Source organism: Amblyomma maculatum, chromosome 5 (assembly GCF_055883805.1).
Source record: "Amblyomma maculatum isolate TAMU_Amacu chromosome 5, ASM5588380v1, whole genome shotgun sequence".
Lineage (NCBI taxonomy): Eukaryota > Metazoa > Arthropoda > Arachnida > Ixodida > Ixodidae > Amblyomma > Amblyomma maculatum.
The window spans coordinates 107722812-107750567 of NC_139348.1; the positions used below are offsets into that span (position 1 = coordinate 107722812).

Genomic DNA, 27756 nt, shown 5'->3' on the forward strand with positions numbered 1-27756 from the left:
TTATTTTATTCATATACGTCGCACCTAGAGTCTATCAAGAATAACCTCAAAGTGGTTAACTGAGCTTCTTATGATCGGCCGAACGGAAACGCCAAAGCCTTCCGCGTTCTGTGCAATGCAGTGCAAGTATTCTTATGCTCTATTTCTTCGACCATTCTTCGACGCGGTTCTAGTGTCCGCCGAAATTGAGTTACTACGCATCCTGTTTACACGATACAAATTCAAATGTGCATCTAATATGTCGTCTAAACATATGAAAAAATGCTGGAAAAAAGTCGTAAAACGTTGCGTAAATTAGACACGATTAATGACAACGTGAAACATATGCTACATGTTGAGCATGATCTAACTACACCCGAAAGGCCAATTCGATTGTTACGCCTTTCAATAAAGCTGTGATTCACTGCAAGCTCTGTCGCGGATATGTCGAATAGGTCTATGTCACGAAATTATGACGTCATAGGTTTCACATCATACTTTATTTGTTGACATATTTTAATGGCCATCTGGGGGCTCGCGCGACGAGTTAGACATCACTGTCCCTGGCCTCGCAGATAGGTTCACACTACTTCGTTTAAGCGAGGTTTTGCTTTATTTCTGATGTTCTTTCTTTTACGCGGCATTTTACGAATGTGCTGTAAGGAGGATGCGTGGAATAATAGAGGCACAAATTAAGTAGTTATCAAAGGAGCGATTATAGTCAAGTGCATGTACGCAAACGAGGATGTGCAAGGAGCCTGAAATAAACATGCCAGTCCTGTTACATCCCTAAAAACGCAGTTTATAGTCACCAAAATTTTATTTCCATCCAAGGCATCTTGCTCGAGATTTATTTATGCAATGTGTCCAAACAAAAATTACAACTAACTAGCATATATGTCTATTTGCTTGTACAGAAAAAAAGGCATTAAAACGGATCTCTCGTTGTTGCTGCTGTTATGGCGATTTTGTTTGTTTGTTTGCAGTGATGTCACCGTCCACAAACTTTTTGCAACATTTACTGACACGTTCTTCTTCGCAGCGTTTTCTTTTTTTTTTACGTTAATGCTTGAGTGACTCCGCAAACAAAGCATAGAAAGTCAACATCACAGCTTCCGCAACGTTAAAATCTTAAAAACGGATCACCTCGTAGTTGCTCTCCAACCGTGCCACGCAGTCTTCAATCCTCTTGTAGTTGGCCTCAGTTCTGGTTCCACTCTGGTTCACCCACCAGTGAGCTGCGAAGATGCGTGCCAGTGAGTCGACGCGAAGCTACATCCCGTTACAAAGAACACCTAGTAGTTTTGATGCTCACGTGGCTTTGTTCAAAAGTCGGTGTGGTCTGCTTTTAAGCAGTTAATGTATGTACGGTCAAATCTCGATTTGTTAAATTCCACATTTAACGAATATATACCATTAATCCCCCTCAAACCTCTATTCATAGATGATAGCGGTGTCGATCGTTTCCGCGGGCGACAGTTTCATTTTCGGCGCATTTGCGCTTCGCACGTATGATGCTGCGGTCCTCCCTGAATGCTTCTGCACCATATATAATCGAATGTACCGGATTAACTGACTGAGGAATGCCTCCCCCGGTTTAACGAAGTGCCCGCATTAACGAAATTATTAGCGGCTCCCCTTAACTTCATTAAGTCATGTTCTAACTGTAGTTATGGCGTAGCTTTAGGATCTGAACTTTGTATATTGATGTAATAATGTTTTGAAAGGCAAAGACAACAGTTTTTCCCATCTTAGAAATCGTTGGCGCAAATGGGGTGCCATATAATTTTTCCGAACTCATTATCAGCATAAGCTTAACTACGGCCGTTGAGACAAAGTGCTCTCTCTCTCTGATCTCCACTTATTCTGTGCGGCGCTAGCTTACTTTACTCAGCCTTCCCTGAATCTAATCTGCCCACCAGGCTTTATGCAACCGATTGCTACCAATTTCTTTTCACATTTTATATGCCCCTCCTATCATCATTGCCCTGTGGGCAATGAGTTGTTGAATTTACAACACACGAATTGCACTCTTAAAAATGTATTGCTCACGATACTAGCGCATATTTCATCCCGCACAGATCGTGCTCGCGCAAAGTTCGCGATCTCCGATACGTTACATCATGCATGCACTCCATCACTCCAAACGCATCGCCAGAGTATAGAACCCCTTACCACCAGATATTGCAGCTGCAGCTGGTGATGAACTTAAGAACAGGTTATCGTTATATTGCGGTTATCACAGTTTCGGTTCAACTTATTTTGATCCTCTGCATAGATCTTTCATCTGTTACTACAGCATTCTTTTAGAGTTCTCTGCGTCTCAGTTAGAGAATCCACCGTGTATTCAGTTTCCATAAGAGACTACGTGGGTCTCTTCTTTCAAAGAAACCATTTTTTTTTTTCGCATTTTTCATTGTCATGAATCTGATTTGCATTCACGCCCTGAAATTGGCAGATTAGCATACTTACATATTCCAATATTTCGCTGCGCTTCATATATTTTGTCCACTTCCAGAGTCATTGTATATCATTTAAATTTTCGTTCGGAACAATAATTTTAATACCCACCGTCATGTTTGCAGGTTTACCGCCATCGCAATTCGCCTCGGGTTAGCAGATAAAAGTCTCAAACCAATAGAGAAATAGGTTTTTTCTTTAGGAGGAGAAAGGGGTGGGGGAGCTTTATTAGTCTCCAGCTTCTCACTAAAGCATTAAGTTTGCCGAGCTTTTACAGGCTTAGTGATTTCATTTTATAATATATTGCATTTTTATAGACGCAGATACACGTAGAAACAACGAAAGACTCGCTAGTCCCTAGGATCCCGTGCTGTGTCTTACGCGTTTCTCCGTCTATAAAAAAAACAAACCCTATAAAGTGAAGTTAGCGATACCAGCCCCTTTTCTATCGGTATATTCGATTTTTACAAGGCTACGCTTCCTGCTATTACAGCACCATAAACATAATAATCTGCGTGGAGTACTCGGCTAGTTACAATGTATGTATTTATATAATAGCTTATATCCGTTTCGCGCATTATAGCTTTAGTTGCTTATATGCCACTAACCAATACAAGACAACACATATATAGCTGCCGTCATTTCCATCCTCATCCACGTCTGTGCTTTCTTTTTTATTTTTCTCTCTTTTATGGCTGCGTTTACTCTTCTAATCTACTGCTTCCAATTTTTGTTTTACTGCTTTTAGGGTCCCGACAACTATAACTGATTTTGTATTCTTGGTTTGGTTTGTTCGGTCTGTGCGGCTTAACGTCCAAAAGCTACTCAAGGCTATGAGACGCTATAGTGAAGGACTCCGGAAATTTCGATTACCGGGGAGTTCTTTAACGTGCGCTGACATCGCACAGCACACGGGTGCCTTGCCATTCGCGTCCATTGAAACGCGGACGCCGAGGCCGGGATTCGATAACGCACCCTAGGGAACAGCAGTCGAGCGCCCTAACCAGTGCAGCCCCCCCCCCCCCCCCTTCCGAGCGGGGTTGTCGTAGTCTTGATTGGTCCAAATGTAGTAGGCCCTACTTGATCATAGCGGTGCTGATGACACATTTTAAACTTCATATCCAATGCTTCGACGCTGCTCTCATGTCCATAGGATATATTTGCATAGTGTAGGCAGTATCGAGCTGAAGCTGAGTGATGTTGTGGGTGAGGCGCCTTACCTCGATAGTCGATCGCTTTGAAAAGCTCGCGGATGATCTTGAATCCATACACCGGTATGCTGAATGGTCTGTAAAAGAAAAGAAGTGAGGCCAGTTCTCTCAAGCGCAATAAAGAAGTCAACGCGATTCAGGCGGCAAACGCTCGCACATATCATGTTCCTGGTTGTATATGCTTATCGCATGCAATACTTACAGCTTGCTATCTATATCCATGTAGGCCCACGCAAACACAGCGTACGGAACGTCTGCGAATAAGAGCACCATATCTTTTGAGGGCGCCTGTTTAACTATAAACATGATAATTTTTGTGCTAGTTGGTGATCAGTCTTAAAATTCATCTTGTTTAGCGCAAACGGACAGGACACACAGTAAGAAGACACGTACACCACGTGTCTTCTTACTGTCTGTCCTGTCCTTTTGCGCTAAACAAGGTGTTAAGATGTTTAACTAATTTACTGTTAAAAAAAAACATTTATTTTGTGACTATAAACCCACAACTGGCACCATCTTTGGGACTGCGCAGAAACTACCTGTAAGCACATCTGCCTGCCATTTAGATGAAAAGAAGCGCAATGCGGAGCTCTCTTCACTTATAGACTATGGCTTTAAGGGCTCTCCAAATGTGTGAGAAAAAAAAAACTGGTTTAAAAGCCAACTATTCCGGTCCCATTAGTATTGATCGTTTCCAGTAAAAGAAGCCCTATTGCCACCTTACTGCGGGGTCACATTAAGGCATACAGATGGCGTGAGTGCACCGCTAACATCGAAATTCTCGCGATTATTGAGCCTAGACTGTTGGCCTGCTGAACTTGGCTCCACGGGTATCACTAACGGCAGGCAGCGTCAGGATTATACGTTGCAGAAAGGCAGCCATAAAGCTGAGGAGTTTTAAGAAAGCAATAAAGAACTGTTTCCTGTGCGCTCTCAAGAGTGTACTAGATTTCGTACCCGGCACCACAAACTAACATCCTAGGTATTATACTTTTTCCAAACAACAAGGAAAATATGTAAGCTGGAGATAGCGCACCATCAAAAAAGAACGCGGAGTTGCACAAAAGCTGCCGCCGCAAAGTTAATGCGTGTCTGCTTTGGTAGAACCCAGCAATCTAGTGACAGCACATTTTAAGCAAAAGGCCGTCAAATTGAAAAGAACCTGATAATATTATTACGTGAAGAACGTTTTAATTCTCGCCAGAGCTGGCTGGGTGCTTGTAGAGCCTGAAAAGAAGCCTAATGCCACGAATGTTTGGCGCAGGAGTATAATCAGCGTCACAACAGAAACGTTGTAGCCGCAGATAGCGGAAAAATTGCATATCATCAAGTCCACTGCGAAACTGAAAAGTAACACGCAACATAGACAAAATTGGTTTGGTTTGCGGGGTTTAATGTCCCAAAGCAACTCAGGCTATGAGAGACGCCGTAGTGGAGGACTCCGGAAATTTCGACCTCCTGGGGTTCTTTAACGTGCACTGACATCGCAGAGAACACGGGCGCCTTGCTTTTCGCCTCCATCGAAAAGCTGCTGCCGAGGCCGGGATTCGATCCCGCGTCCTTGGGAACAGACAAAATTTCTAACTGTTCCGCTCATTTTAGACTATTAAGGCAGTTTCAGCTGTAGTGTGGCTGTGACCCTACATTCTGTACATTTTCGATTGAAGTAATGAGTTGTATATATAGCCACAAAGGAATGCAAATGCAACTTTCATTGAAACTTCTTATCCGTAGAAGAAAAGAGTCGCTGTGCCGATCAAGCTAATAGGTACTGCTAACCGATGACAGGGTGACAGGACAACTAACCAATATCAAGCAGAAATTGTGTTCTGATTTTATTTTATTGGAGTCCTCCACGTAGATTTGAAATAGGGGAGCCATTACTAATTAGCATCCTGCCCAAGCCTAGCCGCACGGCTACAATGTAAACTCTTCTTTACAAATGCACGGCCGAAACTGCATTGACCCCAGTTAACAGTCACGTCCTTATTTCAGTCGTGCTCTAACTTTCGGGATTGAACTAAAGAAAAGGAATTATCTAGGGCTTAACCTGGTTAGACTGCTGGTACCTCGTGAAGAGACTGTTTGAATTACCCACGCTAGGACACGGGCACTGTGACGTCACAGTCTGGTGCTCCAATCAGAAGTAGGGCGCAAGCAAGATCGTTGCTCGGCTCTGACAATCGCATGAATATTCCCATACAAAAACGCTGACGGGAGTTTGCTTTTAGCTCCGCCGGAGTGGTGCAGTGGTAAGACGCCCGACCACTGTGCCGGAGTTCCCGGGTTCGAACCCGACCACGGCGGCTGCGTTCCGATGGAGGCGAAACGAAGAGGCGTCCGTGTGCTGTGCGATGTCAGCGCACGTTAAAAATCCCCAGGTGGTCAAAATCACTCCGGAGCCCTCCACTACGGCTCCCCTTTCTTTTTCTTTCTTTCTTTCTTTCTTTCTTTCTTTCTTTCTTTCTTTCTTTCTTTCTTTCTTTCTTTCTTTCTTTCTTTCTTTCTTTCTTTCTTTCTTTCTTTCTTTCTTTCTTTCTTTCTTTCTTTCTTTCTTTCTTTCTTTCTTTCTTTCTTTCTTTCTTTCTTTCTTTCTTTCTTTCCACTTTCACTCCCACCCTCCTCTCTTCCCTTACGGCGTGGTCCAGGTGTCCACAGAGCGAGTGTGACAGATACTGCGCCTATTCCTTCTCGTGAACCAATTATTATTATTATTTGCTTTTAGAATAATACTAAGTACAATGCACGGTGTTATGCAATTCTTTCTTCGCGTTAAAACTGCGCGATGCGAGTGTAAAGAGACAGAAAGAACTCACATATAGTATTAATGCCGTGGAAGTAGCGTGGCTCGTGAGAGAAGGTGGGGATTGGCCACCTGCAAAATTCATTAGCAGAAAGGAACGTTCGCGTCAGCGAAGGTGGTACGCAGAGGTGTCGCCGCTCAGAACAGGAGTGCAGTTTACGCAAAGCACGATGTTCCGAGGGAGCTCTTATAGAAATACATGTAGAGTACAGAGCCACTCTGGCGCCTCAGTGGCTACAACATTGCAATGTAACGATGCAACCAGGCGCCTGGAATGAGGTCGGTGAAATTAACTAGAAAAACAATAGAAAAATAAACCAACCCAGTATATGTTGTTTGCTTCTGGTACCTTATAAAGAAATGAAGACCCATTTGAGTGGCGTTTGCGCTGCCATCGGGTCGACGTTAGAAACAACAGTTCCTTTCGTGAGAAATAGAAGCTCTCTTCTGTCCGACGGATAATTCAAATTAATAGACCAATTATTATGCTATAGCGTTTCTATGCCTTGAAAAAGATTAATTTTCGTGACCAAAAATTAACACATTTTTCAATGGCGGTTGAGCTTGCAAACTTTATCGCGTGGTATTTCTTGCATGTGCCATTTGTGCTAATGATCGAGATTCAATCCAAGGGGCTTCACTTCTTTCGATACGTTTTAGAGAGATAAAACTTAAGACGTATGTAATTTCAGCTGTCTATACTTCACAATACTACATCACTGTCCATGAGGTGCAGCCGCAATTTTGAGTTGTACAGAGGGAACACACACACACACACACACACACACACACACACACACACACACACACACACACACACACACACACACACACACACACACACACACACACACACACACACACACACACACACACACACACACACACACACACACACACACACACACACACACACACACACACACACACACACACACACACACACACACACACACACACACACACACAACTGCGTTCAAAAGCGCATCCCTCGTAATTAAATACAAAAACTAGAGGTCATGCTCTGCACAATCAAGGTTTCAATGTACTGGCGAGCAGTTTATCGAAGGGATTTTTAAATGTCAAATTTTGAATTGTGGCAGTGCTAAACGTGAGTATGGACACACAGGCGCATCGCTCGGATACCTCTAAACCAAGTTTCAGTCAAGCTCAGCTCTAGTTAAGGTCACACTTTGAAAGGCTCGGCCGAGATTTGGGTATAACGACGTTATAAAACGCCAATGCACAGCCCATTGTGACAGGACCGTGCCTCCATCTCGTCAGGCATGTTTATTTGCCCTTGACAAAAATAACTCTTGTATCACCTCCTCATTACTATCTCATGATCTTATCATTTTCGATCACCAACTGAGCATCTCTCCTGACACTTTCTATGCCCTACCACGTGATATCGCTTACCAGACACAAAATAGGTTCACATTTATCCTACAAGTGACAACGGCGCCATGACTGTATGGTCGCGTACTCCTTCCTAACGAAAAATTGCAGGGTTGAAATCTACTACAGGTTTTTTTTAATGATTTTTTCTACTCGATTAAAGCACGAATAATTGTATTCAATATGCAACACTTAGCCCGTCAACACGATTTACTTCAGTACCTTTACAGTGCTGTGGGCCCTTCTCTATGTCCTTTATCGTGCTCCTTCTCCAAGCATCGGTAAAAGGAGAGTCGTCCAGTCGGCTTTTCCTCGGTCCGTCCTGTTTTGCATTAACTTTTTTTCTTTTTCAATATGCATTGACTAGCCCAGTAGAATGTTTTACCGCAGATACGTCGCTAAAATCTGTCACCGTGGCCAGTGACTCCAGTGCACTGAATGCGAACTGTGCTCGAATGGCCGGGTGGAGCTCATCCCTGTAATCTGCACGAGCTTTCAAGAATTGTAAAATATCGCAGAAAAAGATCAAGGCGAGCTTGGGCACACACAAGCACGTGTTCGGGGATTTCTTAGAAAACAATTTCTGCAGCAGACGCGCCCACCAGTTCGCTTCTGTATTGGCTAATTCCTCTGCATTTAAATGGCCTATAAAAAACTATTTACTTAAATTATAAAACGCGCACGAGCAATAGATAGCCCATGAAACCCCTCCTCAACGCAAAAATATTTAAATTATCTTCATTAGCAGTGAACATGCGGGCGATCGGAAACGATGCTCCTGCCCCCATTGAACTCACGCCGGCGCGCAAGAAAGAATGAAGCGAAGGCACAAGCGAGACTCATGAGCTGCCGGGCATGTACATCTGGAGCAGCTAGAAAGCAACAATCCGCCTTTTTCACAAGGCCGCTCTGCGCATGCGCGCCTCTCCCCTGGTTGAAAAGAAACCTCCAACCCCCGCTGCACATGCGCAGTTCTTGACCTCCGTGATCGGCGCAGCCGCAGCTGATCTTAGAGGCCATGTGTAGTTAATATTCGTGACACGCGTATCCGACGGATGGCGGTAGCTGTCAAGAATACACACCGTCAATCCGCTGGCGGCTGCGTCTCCGTTTTCAACCTGTAGCAGACAAATTTTCAACCACTCCCAGAGGGCGCCACATTTTGTGAAAAAGGCGGATACTCCGTCTTTTTGGGGGTGATTCACTACGGTATAAAAAGAAAAAATTGAGCCTTTACTTGCTTCCGTGCAGCGATGGCGCGTACTTACGATCTCCGGAGGTTGAAAATCTCCGACGTGAATGTGCCCAAGCTGTTTTTCAACATCTCCAGTTTGGCTCCGGTGGCTCTCGCTGCCTGCATTTACAGAGACACTGTGAGGGTGGAATTTCAGTTTACAAGTTCCGGTTAGAATTCCTCATATTTGCAGCAGGATAGCCGTACGATAAACAACGAAACTAATAGTCGCTGCTACTGTTACCAGGCTTGCCTGAAGGCACATTCGCATGCTGTCGCAGTTACCCTGTTCACCATGGAATGATCCTAAAGGTAACTAATAACGTAAAAAAAAGCTCGCATGGGCATGTGATCAATTTCTGACACTTCCTGCAGTTGCCTTGCATGCATCAAAAGCATTACAGCGTTAAACACTGTGGGAAACAATTAACCAAGCAGCGAACTGGTATATCGAGCTTTGCTTTGTCTCTCCTGGCAAGCGACACATCTGCGCTATATGCTGCCTGTATACCTCTGCGTGTCGTGTACTGTGGTGGCGTGCTGCACTTTCGGCTCTTTCCTGCGCGCTTTAAACGGCTCTTTCATCTTTACAATACGCAGATCTCCTTTTGTAGCGATAGCTATACATTACGACAGCTTTTCGCCTCTTCGCCGTCGCCGCACCTTGAGCCGTGGCCGCACTGTGACGTCACACCACGGCCCTCGATTCTCCGGAGGTACCAGCCTACGTGCCAATCGATAATGAGACCCAAAATTGAATAACAAAAAGCTGCTGCATGGAGGCGCTCGCAAACTAATACGTTCATGAATCTGGTTTTGGAGTACCATGTGTAGCCCGAGACGAGAGACCATGATAGATGTAGTGATTGTGGGGCGACAGGGACCCTCGACCCCATATGAGAATGCCTGCACTCTACCGAAATGGAACAAAATATAGTTAGTAGAGAGAACTGGGAGACCCTGCTACAAAGCTTGTACCCTGAGCTCTAGCGCAACATCGTCCACCTGGCGAAGAAGGCTGTCATGGGCCAAGGCCTGCCAGCCAGCCTTTAACGCGGCGGCTCCCGTCTCCTAGGCCTACGTGCCTGGGGCGGGGGTGATCGGCTTCTTCTGGTAAAAAATAAAGTTTTTCAATCAATCAATCAATCAATCGACTCTCGGGCAACTCGACTCGTCGCAGTCGCCGCGCAGCCACCGCTCCTACAGGCACACGTCCGGCGTTGCCTGGCAACCGCCACAGCTGGCGGCGCTGCAGTACTAAGTCACGCAGCACTAAATCGCCGCAAGTTGGTGGTTTAAAAGCAGAAAAGTGACATGATGTTAATAATGTAGAAACAAAAATTCAATAAATAGAATGATGGTATAGTTAACCAAAACAATAATTTAGATATAGGGAGAGAAATGAGCATGATAGCTACCGCTAGCACCCTGTTCCAAAGGGGAGGCTCCTATATTCCATCCATCCATCCATTAACCGCTGGGAAAAATAGGTCTCCACCGGGAATCGAACCTCCATCCCTCGCATCCCCAGCCAAGTGCTTTACCAACTGCGCCACGCCCGGGACTTTGAGTAGCGCATGAGCATGAGCATGAGCTTTAGCATGAGCATGACACTAGTGATGATGATGATGATGGCCTAGTCATTGGCGCATTTTTGGCGAACGTGTACTCAGCATTGGACAAAATTGGATTGGACTAGATTAGATTGGACTGATTTGAATTTAATTGGGACTACCAAGTCACTAACTAGCACTAATTAGTCATGACTAAATAGTCATAAGTAATGACAATGACTGGCTATGATATCATCATATGGTGACGTCATCGACTGTGACGTTATGACGGGATGTGACGCCATCGTGACGTTACACTCGGCCATGGCTAATAACCAGAAGTGACGTTCTGGTCATGACGTCACTAGTGTTGGCGTAATCAGGCGAAGTTAACCCGGCCGGGCATTCGATCCCGTTGTCTGTGCGGCGCCATTCATTTGGCGCTTCCTCGAACGCCGCACCGCACAGCATAAGTAAACTCAGTGCGGCAGGCATCAGCGGCTTTCAAAGTGGTATACAGGAAAGAAGAGGCGCAGTATCTCTCACAGTTTTCCGCGGACACCTTAACCAAGTCGTAAGGAAAAGGAGGAAGGTGGGCGCGAAAATAGAGAGAAAGAAATGCCACAGTGGAGGGCATGAAGCTATCGCTGCAAACTAGACTTAACCATAGTTAAACCACCAGCAATCTTTTCTAGCTATGCAGCCAAAGCTACAGATTCGAAACGCATCATCTCACTGCGCAGCAGAATAGAGTCTCTTCACAAATTTTGCAGACCGTGCTCTGGAATATTACACCATGACGGAATATTCACGTTATTTTCTGATAACGATAGTACAACACGAGCCAGTACAACCTGGGTGTTGTGCATTTTCAAATCAGGAATTGCTGCACCCTCTATTGTGAATCTACATTTATCATATAATGTACACAGGAGGCGTTGTTCACAGGTGTCGCGCAAGCAAGGTGAACAAAATGCCACGGCATGAGGCCCGCGCTGTCTTACTTCTGTGCGGGTACCCTACTGAAAAACCAAAAGTTCTACGGGGAAATAACCTCATAACATCTCATTTAATCGCATAGATTCTCGTACGGTGCACATCATTATCATAAAATATCGTACATAATTTATGATAATGTGCAAGAAGCTATGCGACCTTATGCAATTATATGCGACTTGTACGTGATTTCTTATGTGAACTGAGCGAGATTGTGTGAGAAAATGTGAGGTTATTGCCTCATACAAATGTTTCAGTAGGGTATACATTGATAAAGGGTTGCTATAGAAAAATGCGGTAGAGTATCCGCTCCTTCTGCTGCGTCTACCCGCAGTTTTCCGTACGCTTTCGTAAAGCGCTTGTTTCGATAACGTACGCATCACGTTCACTTAGACCTCAAGTAGCCTAAAGAAAGACATTTCTCCGTCGCTGGAAAAATAGGATTTCAAGTAAAGGTTGAACTGAAACCGCAACTGAGGCCAGGTATGTCAGAACTACATGGCGTAGTAACACAATGACGAAAGCTCCGCCCCCTTTGCCTTAGTTGCATAGCCAGAAAAAGAAGCGCAAATGCTAGGAACAGCTCGCATTACATTACGAGCACATCGAGGTGACAGTTTAGTGGAAAGTGAAAGCTGCTCGTGAAATTCCGTATGCATATACTACCTGTGCGCGTGGCAGCGGAACTCACCACACACAACCTTAGGTGACGACAACGATCCGCGTCACTTCGGGAATGCAACTATGTTAGAATGGGCGAACCTTTCTCAGCGTGAACCACCACGTGAGTCGCGAAGGCTGCAGAGCTTCATGTAACGTGACTTTAACGTGAGTCTACATAGATGTCCACCTTACCTTTACCGGAAATCGAATGGGTAGGTTTGGCGTATTTTTAGACACTTGGAAAATCAAATGCAGCAAAGCACGACAATTCTTACCTCCGAGATGGAGGAACTATAGTAGAATACTATACTTGAACGAACGACATTTAAACGAGCTATTGAGTTGTACAAACTTTCCTAAATTCCCACCGAAGTTTCATTGTGCTCTACGCAAACGCCTTACATTTCAACAAGCTTCAGTAATTGCTTATTTCTCAGTTCAACGAAAAGTTTCCGCAGCGTTATCCCCGTGTCTCCCACGTCATACCCAGCACTTCAACAAGCACAAACCGCACTTTTACATATTTTGCATATTTACATATTCGCGTTGCATATTTGCGTTGCATATTTTTCCTTCAACCACGTTTCATTACCGGGTGACGGAAATTGGCCGCCTTTAGGTTTAAGACTGAATTAGCTATCTAAACAAGCTTGTAGCCAGCTTAGCTGGCTTTGCATGCTTAATGGGCTCCACAGCCATATATCCACAGCTTCAACCCTTCTAGGCCCTTTAGCTCCAAGAAAATCTGGTTAACCATGATCTGATGAAGCAGTGACCTAGTTGGAGAAAGATAAGGCCTTTGCTGGCCCAGCAGACTTTTATGCCGGACAAGGCTGACAAGATTTTGAACACGATGACTGATTTCAAAACCATTACAGTCCTAAGTTCAAAAGTGCTGCAAAAGGTTACTGCATTCATCGCTTACAAATGAGCGCAGTCACAAATGAATGGGTTGGAATATGGTTTGAACACCCTATCTTTCTTGAAACGATTGGAAACAACCTTCCACGCACTTATTTCAGTTCAGCGAACTTTCACAAAATTTTTCCTAAAGTCCCTTGAAGTTCGTTCAAATAAAGTTTCGCTATATTACCTAGAGAGAAAGCTTGTGGCGCTGCGCTTGTTACCATGGCCGCTCTGACGGATGGATGGATGGATGGATGGATGGATGGATGGATGGATGGATGGATGGATGGATGGATGGATGGATGGATGGATGGATGGATGGATGGATGGATGGATGGATGGATGGATGGATGGACGGACGGACGGACGCACGGATGGATGGATGGATGGATGAATGGATGGATGGATGGATGGGTGTATGTATGTATGTATGTATGTATGTATGTATGTATGTATGTATGTATGTATGTATGTATGTATGTATGTATGTATGGATGGATGGATGGATGGATGGATGGATGGATGGATGGATGGATGGATGGATGGATGGATGGATGGACGGACGGACGGACGGACGGACGGACGGACGGACGGACGGACGGATGGATGAATGGATGGATGGATGGATGGATGGATGGATGGATGGATGGATGGATGGATGGATGGATGGATGGATGGATGGATGGATGGATGGATGGATGGACGGACGGACGGACGGACAGATGGATGGATGCATAGATGGATGGACGGACGGACGGACGGACGGGCGGATGGATGGATGGATGGATGGATGGATGGATGGATGGATGGATGGATGGATGGATGGATGGATGGATGGATGGATGGATGGATGGATGGATGGATGGATGGATGGATGGATGGATGGATGGATGGAATATAGGAGCGTTCCCTTTGGAACGGGGTGGTAGCAGTAGCTGTCATGCTCATTTTTCTCCCTATATCTTAATTATTGTTTTGATTAACTATACCCTCATTCTATTTATTGAATTTTTGTTTTTACATTATTACATTTTGTCACTTTTCTGCCGGTGCGCCACCTGGCGCTGAACTGTCGGACTTTCGAGGGCACAAAGTGGCATTACTGCGATGCCTCATTCGGACAGAGCTGTATCTGTGCACTGGCATAAAAGCGGGCATCGCGGCTGCTCTTGGAGATCCGGCGTGTAGGAGCTTTGACTTGAGGTTAAGAGGGGGAACTGGATAAGCACACGAAACCAGCAGGGAAAAAGCGAGTGAACTTAGTAGCAAATTTCTTGCGCTTTATGCAGCGACTTCCACTGTACCTCAAGCCCCAGACTCTAGTACACCTCTACGTTGAGCGTTGAATGTAATTAAGTAGCTCCTTTTTTGCTTGTGAGGAAGCCTGTAGCGTTTATGAGTCTGGATATGTGTGGAGGTCGGTAGCAGGCTTTTTATGGAAACCTCAGGGGTCGAAGTTTAAGTCTTTCAACCCATGAAATGCTCTGTGTTTGCCTCAATATCGATGCGACGTTTTCACCATCACGATGTTTTATGACAAACGAGTCTGCACTCACCGAAGTTGCGGTGACAGAGGCAGTGTGGCCCTTGCTGAAGCCAGGATCTTTCAAAGAGCCGGGGTAGAAGAGCTTGAACTGTAATTTCTCCAACTGCGCCATTAACAAGCCGGATGTAAAGTCACACTCCATTGCCATCTACACCGATCGTCGACTCCACTAAAAGTTTGCGTAAACTCCGTACCCTGCTGGACAAAGGCCTCTCCAATACTCCCTGATTGCCCTGTCCTGTAAGACGTGTGACTTTTTTATCTACGTAAGCCTCCAAAATCTGATGCGCTCCCCTAATGTCTTATGCCCCCTTCTAGGCTTGCCTCTAATGGAGTCAACTTTGTTACCCAATAAAGGTCCATCGATTATTACGTCTTTCCGTTAAATTTCCGTTAAAAGGGGAAATTAATGAAGACCCAAAGGGGCACTACAGGTGGTAGGACTGATAAAAGTACAACCAAAATACAAATAAGACTGCAAAATACAAGAGAAACCACAATTCTCTGTTTGCATATACTGAAAGAAGCACAAGAAAAGAAAGGTCAAACATTGCGGTCAGCCGATGAGCACCAAACACTAAGCAGAACATGCTAGAGTAACTCTGAAGACGAGTATAAAAATAAAATCCGCATTTCTCTTTTTTTTTTTTTTCACACCATATAGCTGCCACAAAATCCGCAAGTTAGCCCTGATCATGCTTTTTTTTTTTCTTGATATCGAGTAGGATATCGTTACCTTACATTTGTTACCTGACCTATTCTGCTCTTCCCACTATCTTACATTCCACCGATCGTTTTTTTTTTTTCCATAATTTAAGTAGTCCTCAGTTTAGGTGTCGCCATCTTTGTTAGTCGCCACGCTTCTGTTCTATAGGTGACTACTAGAGAGGTGCAGCTTTTATATATCGACTTTCCTCTCGATGCACATCCGAAAACTGCCAACCGTGACCTCAGGGTACCTACCAGATGCCACTTCATTCCTTTCTTATTAACGTAATAGCGTTAAAGGAGACATCGTTCTCTAGAAAATCCGCCATTGTCGACGTCAGCGTTGTGGGCGAAATATCAAGAGCATGTTTATGGCCAACACTGATTCGTCGACAGGTTGTGTCATGTTTTGATATTACATAAATTGGCAGGATCTGCCAACTAAGGTAGCTTCATTGCGATGGGTATCGAGCCGAATGAGACCCTTGGATCCTATGCCGTTTCGTACGGTTTGGTTCGAGTTCAGTTCAGTCGTTCAGTCGTGTCCGACTCTTCGTGACCCTATGGACCATGTCACGCCACGCTTTCCGGTCTCTCACTACCTTCCTAACATCACATAACTTCATCTGCAGTGCCTCGAGGATGCCATCTAACCATCGCGTTCGCTGCCTACCCCTTCTCCGGCGACCCTCAACCTTTCCCAACATCAAATCTTTCTCCAGCGATTCCTCTCTTTTCATCAGATGACCAAAGTAGCTGAGCTTTAACTTTAGAATTTGACCCTCCAATGAGCAGTCAGGGTTTATGGTCGACAATATCGAGTGATTTGATCTGGCAGTCCAAGGAACTCTCAAAAGTCTTCGCCAGCACCACAACTCAAACGCGTCAATTCTTCGGCGGTCAGCCTTTTTCACAGTCCAACTCTCGCATCCATACATCACAACAGGAAAGAGCATAGCACGAGTTATACGGATCTTGGTTGGCAGACTAATGTCTCTGCTCTTTACTAGGCGGTCAAGGCTAACCATTGCTCTCTTTCCCAGAAGCAGGCGTCTCCTAATTCCGCGAAACTGCAGCCATGAAGGCTGCAGTCTTCTTCCGAGGTAATCTTGGAGCCCAAGAAGAGAAAATCTGTCACAGCTTCCACTTCTTGTCCCTTGATGCTCCAGGACTTGATAGGGCAAGACGCCATGATCTTTGTCTTTTTTTTTTTAATGTTCAGTTTAAGAACAAACTTCTCACTCTCTTCTTGTACGCGCATCAGAAGTCTCTTGAGTTTCACTTCACTTTCTGTCATTAAGGAAGCCTATGTAGATTTGAATCCGAACATGGGTTTAAATTCTAACTGACTTGAAGATGGAATACAAGGAGGAGGAGGAGTAAAAGAAGTAGAAAAAGGAAATGTTCAACCTAATTGGTAAAACCAATTGATCGATAATGCCTCTTCCTCTAAGTTGCGCCATCTAAGCGATATTTCGCTTTGCTTCTCCGGACTTCGTCGTTATGTATGCAGAAACCCGGCGAGAATCCGGTGACGTTATCGCAGGCCTTCTATGATTCCCACCGTACGTGATAGGAAAGTCAAACAAGAGACATGCAGGCCTGCGTCAGTGCTCTTCCATTCAGGAAATATTTTTATATTAAAATTTCAGTCCGCAATTTGGCTGCACAGAAAAAAAAAGAAATATTAATAACGTTCTATGATATTTTAGAAATTAGCCAAAAAATCTTATTTATTTTTCTGCTAAACTTCAATTCACAAAGAAATTAATGCTCAAGGCACGGTAAAAGCGCATATGTAGCCTCTAACGCACAGAAGAGACAGAGAGAGCGTTGCGGTCGATACCAGCGTCAAGTGCCTCTCTTTTCGGCCGCCTTGAAACGTTCATGGAGTACAACTGTTGCAGCGTTGATATTGGCAGAGAGCTTTTATGGTCCTCCTCTTCTTAAAACACTGCATAAGGGCTCCGAGTTAAAGCTGACTTAAGGTTAAGCATCGAGTCACACAGACTCAGTCATGTTTAGAATGTTCGCACTATCGTTGGTTCTTTAGCATATGACTTGCAGTCGTTACTATAAGGCGTTATTGAGCATTTGCACACTTAAAGGGAAACTGCAGCGGTTTTAGATTTTGATCAGTTTCGAGAGGTTGAATGTTTATAGCTTGCAGTTTAAGCATGCCAAATGTTTTGGCGCTAACATTTGAATCAGTGGTGCAATTAGCGATTAAAAACGCGACTGTTATCTGGCTTCCGGATGCATGATGACGTCATTGACGATACCAGTGCATTTCTGGCATAGAAACGCTTGGCTTGAAGCAGTAAAAACAAAGCTAAGGAAAGCAAAGCCCCAGAAACGTTGCTTCGCGGCATCAGAAAAGACACTGCAAGGAGTGGGCGCGGGCAATAAAAAAAAAAAAAAAGAATTATTATAGTCCGTGACGTCATCACCGACATTTTCTGCAGTCCTTCAGTGCTGTGAGGAGAAGCTCAAGTTTTAATCGTCGATTACTTTATCAGTTTGAATGCGAGCGCAAAAACACTTTGCGTGCATTACCTGCAGCCTATGTAGATTTGAATCCTTGAATATCGCGAAATCCTCGAAAAGTGATGCAGCTGCCCTTTAAGCTATCTTTAAGCTTTAAAACTTTGCCACAATAAAAATAGGGCACTTCTAGATCGTGTATGTTTTCACGTTGGTCTACCACTCGATGAGTTTAGCAGAATCTGCGAAAATAGGGCAGCTTGGAAATAAAGGAGAAATTACTCACTGACAATCTGGCATCAGCCTAGGCGCGACCGCACAGTCACAAAAGAAAACTATGAATGTTTTTTATCACTTGCTCGTTAGCATTCTGACACTTTGGAATTAATCAGAATTGATGAATAACAATGATTATTGGAGCATTTAAGTTCCAATATTTAAGATGAAAAGATGAAAAATTAAAATACACGACGTTTCAGAATCTATACGGTTTCTTCATCAGATTTGCCTGCAAGTGAGCTGTGGCTACGTAAAGACAAAACGGACGAATTAAATATTCTCCCTAATCCCGGGATGGATTTTGGGTTTTTGTCTCTTTTTTCAAGCCTTCAAAATGACTCATTTAGATTAAAAAGTTTGGTTTGGTTTTGGTTTTGTGGGGTTTAACGTCCCAGAGCGACTCAGGCTATGAGAGACGCCGTAGTGGAGAGCTCCCAAAATTTCGACCACCTGGGGTTCTTTAACGTGCACTGACATCGCAAAGCACACGGGCGCCTTGCTTTTCGCCTCCTTTGGATTAAAAAGGTAAGAAGTGTAAACTGGAACAATCATCACTATGCCGACAAAATAGTTAACACTTCTTATCTTTTTAATTCACTTCTTACCTTTTGGATTAAAAAGGTAATAAGTGTTAACTATTTTGTCGACATAGTAATGATTGTTCCAGCTTAGTGCGATTTACAGTATATTTGATAAAAGTGTAAAGAAATGATGTAATTATCTCTTGGGCAGTTTAGCTTTCAACTCATGTGCGCTCGCGCTAACGTTCTCCTAAAACTGACGGTATGCCCTGAAAGTATGTTTTAAAACCAGAAAGCGTACCTACGTCTCAGGCACATATGTCAGCTGATCGCATGCCGCTGAAAGCTAACTTTGTGTAGCTCGTTTTCCGCCATGTTTTGTAGGATATTTCAACAATGCATAGGTGGCACCAGTATAGGACAACCAGGTTTTATGAGGATGAATGGGTTGGCTTAGAAGTGCCGACTCAGAGCGTAATTAATACTCAGTAAATTTGAGACGCCCATATCTAGGACTAAGGAGGATGGACACAAAGACGGCTTAGAAGTCCGTTTCATTTTCTGCAGACACTAGTCCCTGAAGCACTATACTCTCTAGTTTGGTGGCAAGAAAACCTGATGCCCGCTACGAAGCAGAGAATCAGCCGATATGCTCGCTTTCATCATCTCTCCATTTGCATATTTAGCACCTTCAGGTTACTCACAATGTCAGAAGCAGTGTCGATGTCTGCACTGCTCAGTGCTGAGTCGAAGAAGAACGTTTTCAGCACCCCAACCAGGTTCTTCATGGCTAGTTCGGCCTGCCAAGTAAATGAGATAAGATTACATTTGATCAACAGTCGGCAATCATGCGAATCTCCGGCGTCTCGTGAACGAAAATAATCTGCGGAAGTTCTGGCTGCTTTAGAGATTACTCGCGAAGTGTCCACCTCCTTAGAGCGCTCTATGAACCGCATTTTCTCACACGACTATAAACAGCCCCATGGTGAAATAGCAGCAATGCCGAGTTCTAATTAGCTTTAAAAGCTTTTATTACATTGCCGACACTCCGCGGAAGAACTTAACACGCCAAACATATTTACTCTGATTTATTCCCATCCTTTATTAACTCGAAGGAATTTAGAGGCGGTCATTTAGACCCACGCAGAAGAATTACGGAGCCATACGGCCATTGCATTCTGCGCATTCAGTAATTAGGAACATGATAAAGTCACTTTTGGCAACATTATTTGACTCCCATGTTGCCACCCCATTGTCGCATTCATAACATTGCCGTAACTTCCCAATCCACTAAATAACCTGTCGCCTCACACCCTCTTTCACTCTCACCACTACACACACTACCAAGTGTACCACTCCACACTCACCCTTATGTCCACACGTGCGTCTATTGATAGGAAATCGGCTACGTACTTGCGGCGAAATAGCAGGATACGATCATATATTATGGAGCTGCAAAAAAGCGCCGCCACCAGCGGACCTACTACCAGTCCCTTCTTTAGAGCGGTGGGAGGCTATATTGGCCAGCTCAGACCCGTTAACGCAAGTTCGGGCTACTGAGCGGGCTCAAAAGGTCGCCGAGAGCAACGGACTTGAGGCAATCTAAGTGTAGCGCCCCCAAATCGCTCATTGCTGACAATAAATGTTTTCCAATCCAATCCAATCACTGACTCCAGAGCATTTCATAGCGGCAGCCCGGAACGCACGGACCAGTTCAATACCCCAGATGGTGTTGATCAGTTGCCTCTCTATCTCTGTCTCTCTTAAACATACCATAAAAATGAGTCGGCATTTCTATCTCTCCGCTCTGCCATCTGATAGCAGTGGCAAACGGCGCTTCACCTTGCTACACCCTAAAATACTCCCTGCCATGGCGGGAAAGTGGACTGCTATGCCAACCGTTACACCGCTTATATATGCCGATGACATGCAGTCCGAGAAAGAGCACCTAAGAGTCGCGCTTAAAAGCGTTGCTTTTAGGGAAATCAGCGTATGTATAACTTAAACGAGGTAGAATCTATAATGACATAAACTTATCGGTGTTGCACATTTATGTGTGATGAACCACCGAAAAAGTCCCTCCGCCATGATGTGGTTGCCGCTCACCGCAGAGCTGACTCTGACTCGGGCAGCTCTAGTACGTACTTTCTCCTGCGAAACTGGCTTTAGGTCGTTCCGCTGTAAGACGTGGGCTCGGCGGAGGTTGTCCAGATAATAGGGCTGCATCATGGGCTCTAGGAAGTCGATGCAGCGAATTTCGGGGGGTGGAGGCTCGATCACCAACTTCACGTAACGGTAGTGCAGGCGAGCCAGGGGTGTCTCTTTCTTCCCGAATAACGACCAACCTTGCAGCACATACATGATCAAGTATGACTTGAATTGGTCGACTCTGTAGGAAAATGCAACACTTAAACTCCAAAATACATACTATATATACTGTCTCTCAGATGTTGCATGAACTGCATGAAAAATATTCTCATACCTCTAACCCACGTGGGCCATTTTCTAAATAAGTACGGCCGCTTTTTGAAGCGAAAAGCTTCACTGCGCTAGTCAACACCGCGCTTCGCGTGAGCCGGCGTATGTCGGAGCACGAGTGACGTCGCGCATGACGCAGGTTATTGCGACTGAAGGAAAAGGGAAAAGAAAATGCGCGGGCCTGCTACTGGCTCTGTAGATGAGCCACCTCCGCTGCCTCCTGCGGACAGAAAAGAAATAGAGAAGAAAGAAAAAGAAAAGGGGAAGAAAGACGCGCGTTGCAGCAACCATCGTCCACCACCGAATTGTGTGGCCGCCGCCGACTCCTGGAAGGAATGTCCATCGCGGAAAAGGCAACAATAAGAATATTGGGCATGGGGGTTCAATCCGACCAAAGCATTAGTCACACTTTTAACACGCTGAAAGCAACAACGCTACAAGTGACACGCATGATCACCTGCATCACCAACAGGAGGCATGGCATGCGCGAAGAAGACACACTAAAACTAGTTAGAAACCATGGTAGTGAGCCGAATTATGTACAGCCTACCATACCAGTGCCTCAAAATGGGCGAAATACAACAAGCGGATGCCCTGCTACGTAAAGTGTATAAGGCAGCGCTCCGACTACCGTGCAACACGTCGACAAAAAAACTCATGGCGCTTGGATTGCAAAACACCTTCGAAGAGTTACGAGAGGCGCAGCTTGAGTCGCAAAAACTCGAGCTGTTGCAGACAACGACTGGAAGAGCGCTCTTACAGAGACTTGGATACCGCGAGCAGATGTGAGAAATAGCGAGGACGGAAACGATCCCCGACGAACTTCGCAAGTCCCTCAAGGTAGCTCCAATCCCGAGAAACATGGACCCTGACCTCCGCCAAGGTAGAATAGAAGCAAGGGCCGAATTCGTTCAAAAAACATGCGCTCCTCAAGACACGATCATGTATGCAGATGCGTCCTCGAAAGGATGACACAATAAAATTGCAGTGGCCACGGTGGTCGATTCGTCTCTACGCGAAGTGACCAGCACCTCTATGCGACCCTGCACAGTAGCAGAGGCCGAGGAAGTAGCCGTTGATCTAGTGGTGGCAGAGGGCTATAGAACCAGGAAGTCGCTAACGATACTCACGGACTCTCAAACCACCTGTCGAAATTACATGAATGGTAGGATAGGTCGTCACGCGCTCCGTATACTTCTCGAAGCGAGCGACAGAATTAAAAACGACGAAGAAAACAAGACCAGACACAAAATTATATGGGTACCGGGGCACATGGGGGTGGCAGGGAGCCAAGAGGCCGACAGGATAGCTCGAGCATACACTACGTTCCGAGCATCCGACGAGTCTGCGGAACTTTTCCCAGCACCCAAGGCATACTCGGCCATACTAGAAAACTATACAGGCAGAAGAATGCGATATTACCCACCGCACAGTTCTCTCAACAGAGAGGAAGCTGTCATTTGGAGACAATTACAGACGGGTTCATACCCAAACCTACACATACTAAACAAAGTGCACCCTACTATATACGCGATGAAAAACCCCACGCTATATCACATCACATGGGCCTGTAAATATATAGACGTGGTCCCCAAAATTCGAAACCCTAGTGCGCAGCAATGGGAGACTGCTGTTCAGTGACCGCTGCGAAGACCAGCAAGGTCTGGTACAGCGAGCTCAACGGGCGGCTGTAGCCAGCAGAGCCCTGGACTGAGGGCAACCGACCATTGTGTAGAAGTGGACAAGGTAAACGGAGAAGACTCTTGTGGATGCAACAAGCAGACGTCTCTGAAGATGTCCCAAACACCGCCAATATAATATAGGGCTAAATAAAGTTTTCCCTTCCTTCCTTCCTTCCTTCCTTCCTTCCTTCCTTCCTTCCTTCCTTCCTTCCTTCCTTCCTTCCTTCCTTCCTTCCTTCCTTCCTTCCTTCCTTCCTTCCTTCCTTCCTTCCTTCCTTCCTTCCTTCCTTCCTTCCTTCCTTCCTTCCTTCCTTCCTTCCTTCCTTCCTTCCTTCCTTCCTTCCTTCCTTCCTTCCTTCCTTCCTTCCTTCCTTCCTTCCTTCCTTCCTTCCTCCTTCCTTCCTTCCTTCCTTCCTTCCTTCCTTCCTTCCTTCCTTCCTTCCTTCCTTCCTTCCTTCCTTCCTTCCTTCCTTCCTTCCTTCCTTCCTTCCTTCCTTCCTTCCTTCCTTCCTTCCTTCCTTCCTTCCTTCCGTCACAAGAAGTATCTGTCACACTGGCTCTGTGGACACCTGAACCGTGCCGTAAGGGAAGGGAGAAATGTGGGAGTGAAAGTAGAAAGAGAGAAAGGGGAGTCGTACTGGAGTGCTACGGAGTAATTTTGACCCCCTGGGGATCTTTAACGCCGTACACCACAGACCTAGGAGGTGGTGAAGGGCGGCAGTTCCTGGCCATATGGGGCTGGGACGGTAGGTTAACGCCGCTTGGGGCGAGGGCTAGCCAGCTACCAAATGTTTATTTGTTGCAGGCCGTCATTTCACTCGCCACAGCTTAGGTGGCGAGAGAGACGGCTGTTGCTGCAGCGCACGTCTTTCTCTCCCTCTTTTTTTTCTTCTCTGTTTTCTCTTCTGTCCGCACGAGGCAGCGGTGGTGGTGGTGAAAAACTTTATTTAGTGGAGCCGCGAAATACTCGTTACAAGGGCTGGGCCGGCTCCTGATCACGGGTGGTGGCCAGCAGGCAGTGCCTGACGGCGACCGCTTCAGCCCAGTCGACCAGTCTCCTTTGTGGAGCCGGTTCTGAGCTGGAGACCGCGATCTCCCAAGCCTCGTTGTCCGTAAGGCGCAATTCGGCCGGTGGTTGAAACTCCGGGCATCTGAACATAATATGTTCGAATGTAGCTCTCGGGGCCTCGCAGAGGGAACATTCGGACTGATGAGTAGAGGGGGAGAAGAGTGCCAGCAGTGCTGGGGAGGGAAAGGTACGGGCTTGAAGGTGTCTCCATGTTATTTGTTGTGGTTTAGTTAAGGAGGGGTGTGGGGGAGGGTAGTGAAGTCTTTCAGACCGGTAGTGTAGTGTAATGTCGTTGTAGGTGATCAGCCGATCTCTGGCACTGCCTAGGTCCTCGGTATCTGTTGCTCGGTCGACGTATGCTCGAGCAGCAGCATTGGCCGCTTCGTTACCGGGGTTGCCCGAATGGGCTGGTACCCAGACAAGGTCTATGGGTCGGGTGGTTTGAACGTTGGTAGTTAAGATTTTGTGAGAGGCAGCATGTAGCTGGCCTCGGGCGAAATTTTGTATGGCAGTTTTAGAATCGCTGAGGATAAGGGTGGCAGTGGAAGAGACTATCGCGATGGCTATAGCGGATTCTTCCGCTTCTACGGACGTTCGGGTAATGATCGAGGCTGATGTGATGTGTTCGAAGCGGTTGGATACCGCGCATATCGCATAAGCTGAGCGTTGTGGATATTCTGCGGCGTCCACGTAGACCGTGTCGGGTTCGTTCGCAGGTGCTCTGTGTAGGGCACGTGCTCTCGCTTTTCGTCTGGCCTGGTTATGAAGGGGATGCATGTTTTTCGGAAGTGGGTGGACAGTGAGGTGATCGCGGACTGTCTTTGGAACTTCATAAGTTTCTACTGGAGGGGGACCTAATGGTCTAAGTTGGAGAAAGGAAAGAATGTGGCGACCAGTTGGGGTAGTGGAGAGGCGTCCTAGTAGGGCGATGCGGTGGGCTTCCACCAGTTCGCTGAGGGTGTTATGAACTCCCATGCCTAAGAGTCGATAGGTTGGGGTGCGCTTAGGTAAGCCGAGAGCTGCCTTATAAGCGTGTCTGATGAGAGCATCCACCTTGTCTGTCTCTGTTTTTGTTAGATATAAATACGGAATCGAGTAAAGAATGCGGCTTATAATAAATGCCTGTACTAAGCGTCTGAGGTCATGCTCGCGCATTCCACAGTGCTTGTTGGCTATACGTTTGATTAGGCGGGTGATCTGATGTGTTGTGTTAGTCAGTCTGGAGAGTGTATCCGTGTTAAGGCCGTTGTCTTGTATGAACATACCTAGTATTCGAAGTTTGTGAACTTGTGGTACTGGCTGACCATCTACGGTGATGAGCATAGGGGGTTGGTGGTGTTTCCGCGGGCTTGGGTGGAGTATCAGGAGCTCGGATTTGGTGGAGGAACATGCAAGGCCTATTGAAGCTGCGCATCTTGACAACATGTCTGCCCCCTCCTGAAGAGTTTCTTCCATGCTACCTACATTCCCAGTGGTGGTCCACAGGGTGATATCATCTGCATACAGAGAATGGGAGAGGTTTGGGATCTGTGACAGCTTTTTAGCCATGGGGATGAGTGTGATGTTAAATAAAAAAGGGGAAAGGACTGATCCCTGCGGGGTGCCTCTATTACCGAGGGTAAAAGTGGGGGATTTTAGGGGACCGAACCGAATTTCTGCTGTGCGATCCCGGAGAAAGGCTGAAATGTAAGCATGTGTTCGGTTTCCCACATTCAGAGTGGATAGTGCATCCAATATAGAGGAGTGATAGACATTGTCAAATGCCTTTTGCAAGTCTAGAGCCAGCAATGCTCTTGTGCGTTTGCAGTGTCGGGGATGGAGAATTTCTTCTGATATCTGTAGCATAACATCTTGGGTGCATAGGTGGCTGCGGAAACCCAGCATTGTGTGAGGAAAAAGGTCGCGGGTTTGCATGTGTGTATGTAGCCGATTCAAGACGACGTGTTCAAAAAGTTTACCAAGACATGAAGTTAGCGAAATGGGCCTAAGGTTTGAAAGAGTGAGCGGTTTGCCGGGTTTAGGTATAAAGGTAACCTGAGCGTGCGTCCACTCTGAGGGAAGCGTTCCCTCTTGCCAGTGTTTGTTAAAGAGTTCCGTTATTGCCTGGATGGAGTTTTCATCGAGGTTTCTAAGTGTTTTGTTCGTGACCTGATCGGCTCCTGGAGCAGACGTAGTGCGGAGTTGGAGCATGGCTGCTCTGACTTCATACTTTGTGATGTCTTCGTCTAGCTCATGGTTTTGGGTTCCAAGGTACTGTGGTAAGGGTGTCTTCGGTGTGGTTGTGAGGTATGTATCTTTTAAGGATTGAATAATGTTATCGTTGTCCATGTCTATGCCATGGATAAGACGCGTCACATTTTTCTGCTGTACATTCTTGGTGTGATCGGGTTCAAGAAGGCATCGTAGCAACCGCCACGTGTCCTTAAGTCCTAGGTTTCCAGCAAGGCGGTCGCATACTTGACCCCATTGCTGGTGACTGAGCTGTGCCGCGTGCGTCTCCATTTCCCTTGTCAGAGCGGAGATGCGTAGCTTCAGGGCGCGATTGTGTTTGTTTTTAAGCCATCGCTTCTGTAAGCTCGAGTGAGCTTCCCACATGTGTAGTAATCGGCTGTCAATCACCTCCGAGGTTTGTGTGCACGGCATTTCCGATGTGGCCATGTTCACGTCCTTGTTGAGGTTAGCCAGCCAATTTGTAAGGTGGTCTATCTGCTTCGGGGCCGCGGTACGAAGATCGCGAAAGCGATCCCAGTTGGTGATTTTGAGTTTCCTCTTTACACGGGGGGTTAGGGAGGATAGTGAGAAAGAGGTCTCAATTATATAGTGATCGCTACCAAGAGAGGTTTGCGTGTTTGTCCAGTAGCATTGTGTTATGTTTTTCGTGAGTGTAAGATCGGGGTTGGTGTTGTTCTGTACACTGTTGCCGATGCGCGTGTGCTGTTGTGTATCATTGACAAGGGTTATGCCCTCATTTTGGAGAAGTGTCCAGAGTCGGGCGCCTTTACTGCAAGTCGTTTTGTATCCCCATGTGATATGGCGGGCATTAAAGTCTCCTGCCACTATCAATGGTTGGTTAGCGCTGATCTGAAGGGCTTTTTTCATGGCCGCCATTAGAGGAGCAGTTTTCCCTTTCGGGGGGCTGTAGATATTCAGAATGAATAGACTCGTTCCTTTCCGCTCTTTGGGAAGCAGCTCTATCAAATGGAAGTCGATATCTGCAACGTCCATGTTGTGATCAGTTGCTGTGTAGTTGCGGTGAACCAGCGTCGCCACTCTGTACTGAGGACAGTTTGTTGGTGTATGAGGAGTGTAATTGAGCAGTTTTACAGGGGAGTTTGTTTCCTGCAGTGCGATTACCGCTGGTGTTTCATCGGCCGGAAGGGACTGAATGTAGAGCTGCAGATTACTACGCTTGGAACGAAAGCCTCTGCAGTTCCACTGCCACACCTTAATGTCCTGTCGACGTCCTGCCATTTTGGGGCTGAGATTCGGGTGGGATCATTTGAGATACTGTGGTAGAGAGTAGCTTTTCTAGAGCAGTTTGAATCTGGATCTGTTGCTGCTGCATCTGCTGCTCGAGCATCGCTATCCGCGCGTCTACTCCAGCTGCCCATGCGTTCGTGCTGGTGGTCATAGATTCAAATTTTTCCGCAAGCTTCTCTTCGAGTAAAGCTATGGAGGCGACCAGATCAGGCTTTTGGGAGTCGACCACTGTAGGAATGTCTTGGTGAGGTGCCTTCCGTTTGGCGGGTGTATGAGTTTTAGTTGTAGATTCTGTGTTGTTGCATG

General features: G+C 46.0%; 1 protein-coding gene across 1 annotated transcript in view; it reads right to left on the reverse strand.

Moving 5' to 3' along the window:
• Positions 1-27756, reverse strand: part of LOC146189166 (uncharacterized) — a 75180-nt gene that overhangs the window by 12890 nt on the left and 34534 nt on the right. The window contains exons 9-16 of the mRNA XM_084605196.1: positions 20887-21130; positions 19446-19541; positions 14760-14852; positions 9120-9205; positions 6467-6525; positions 3853-3904; positions 3660-3727; positions 1126-1217 (exon numbers count right to left, since the gene is read on the reverse strand). Of these exons, the coding sequence (XP_084461322.1) occupies positions 1126-1217; positions 3660-3727; positions 3853-3904; positions 6467-6525; positions 9120-9205; positions 14760-14852; positions 19446-19541; positions 20887-21130 (790 nt within the window). The remainder of the gene's footprint in view (positions 1-1125; positions 1218-3659; positions 3728-3852; positions 3905-6466; positions 6526-9119; positions 9206-14759; positions 14853-19445; positions 19542-20886; positions 21131-27756) is intronic.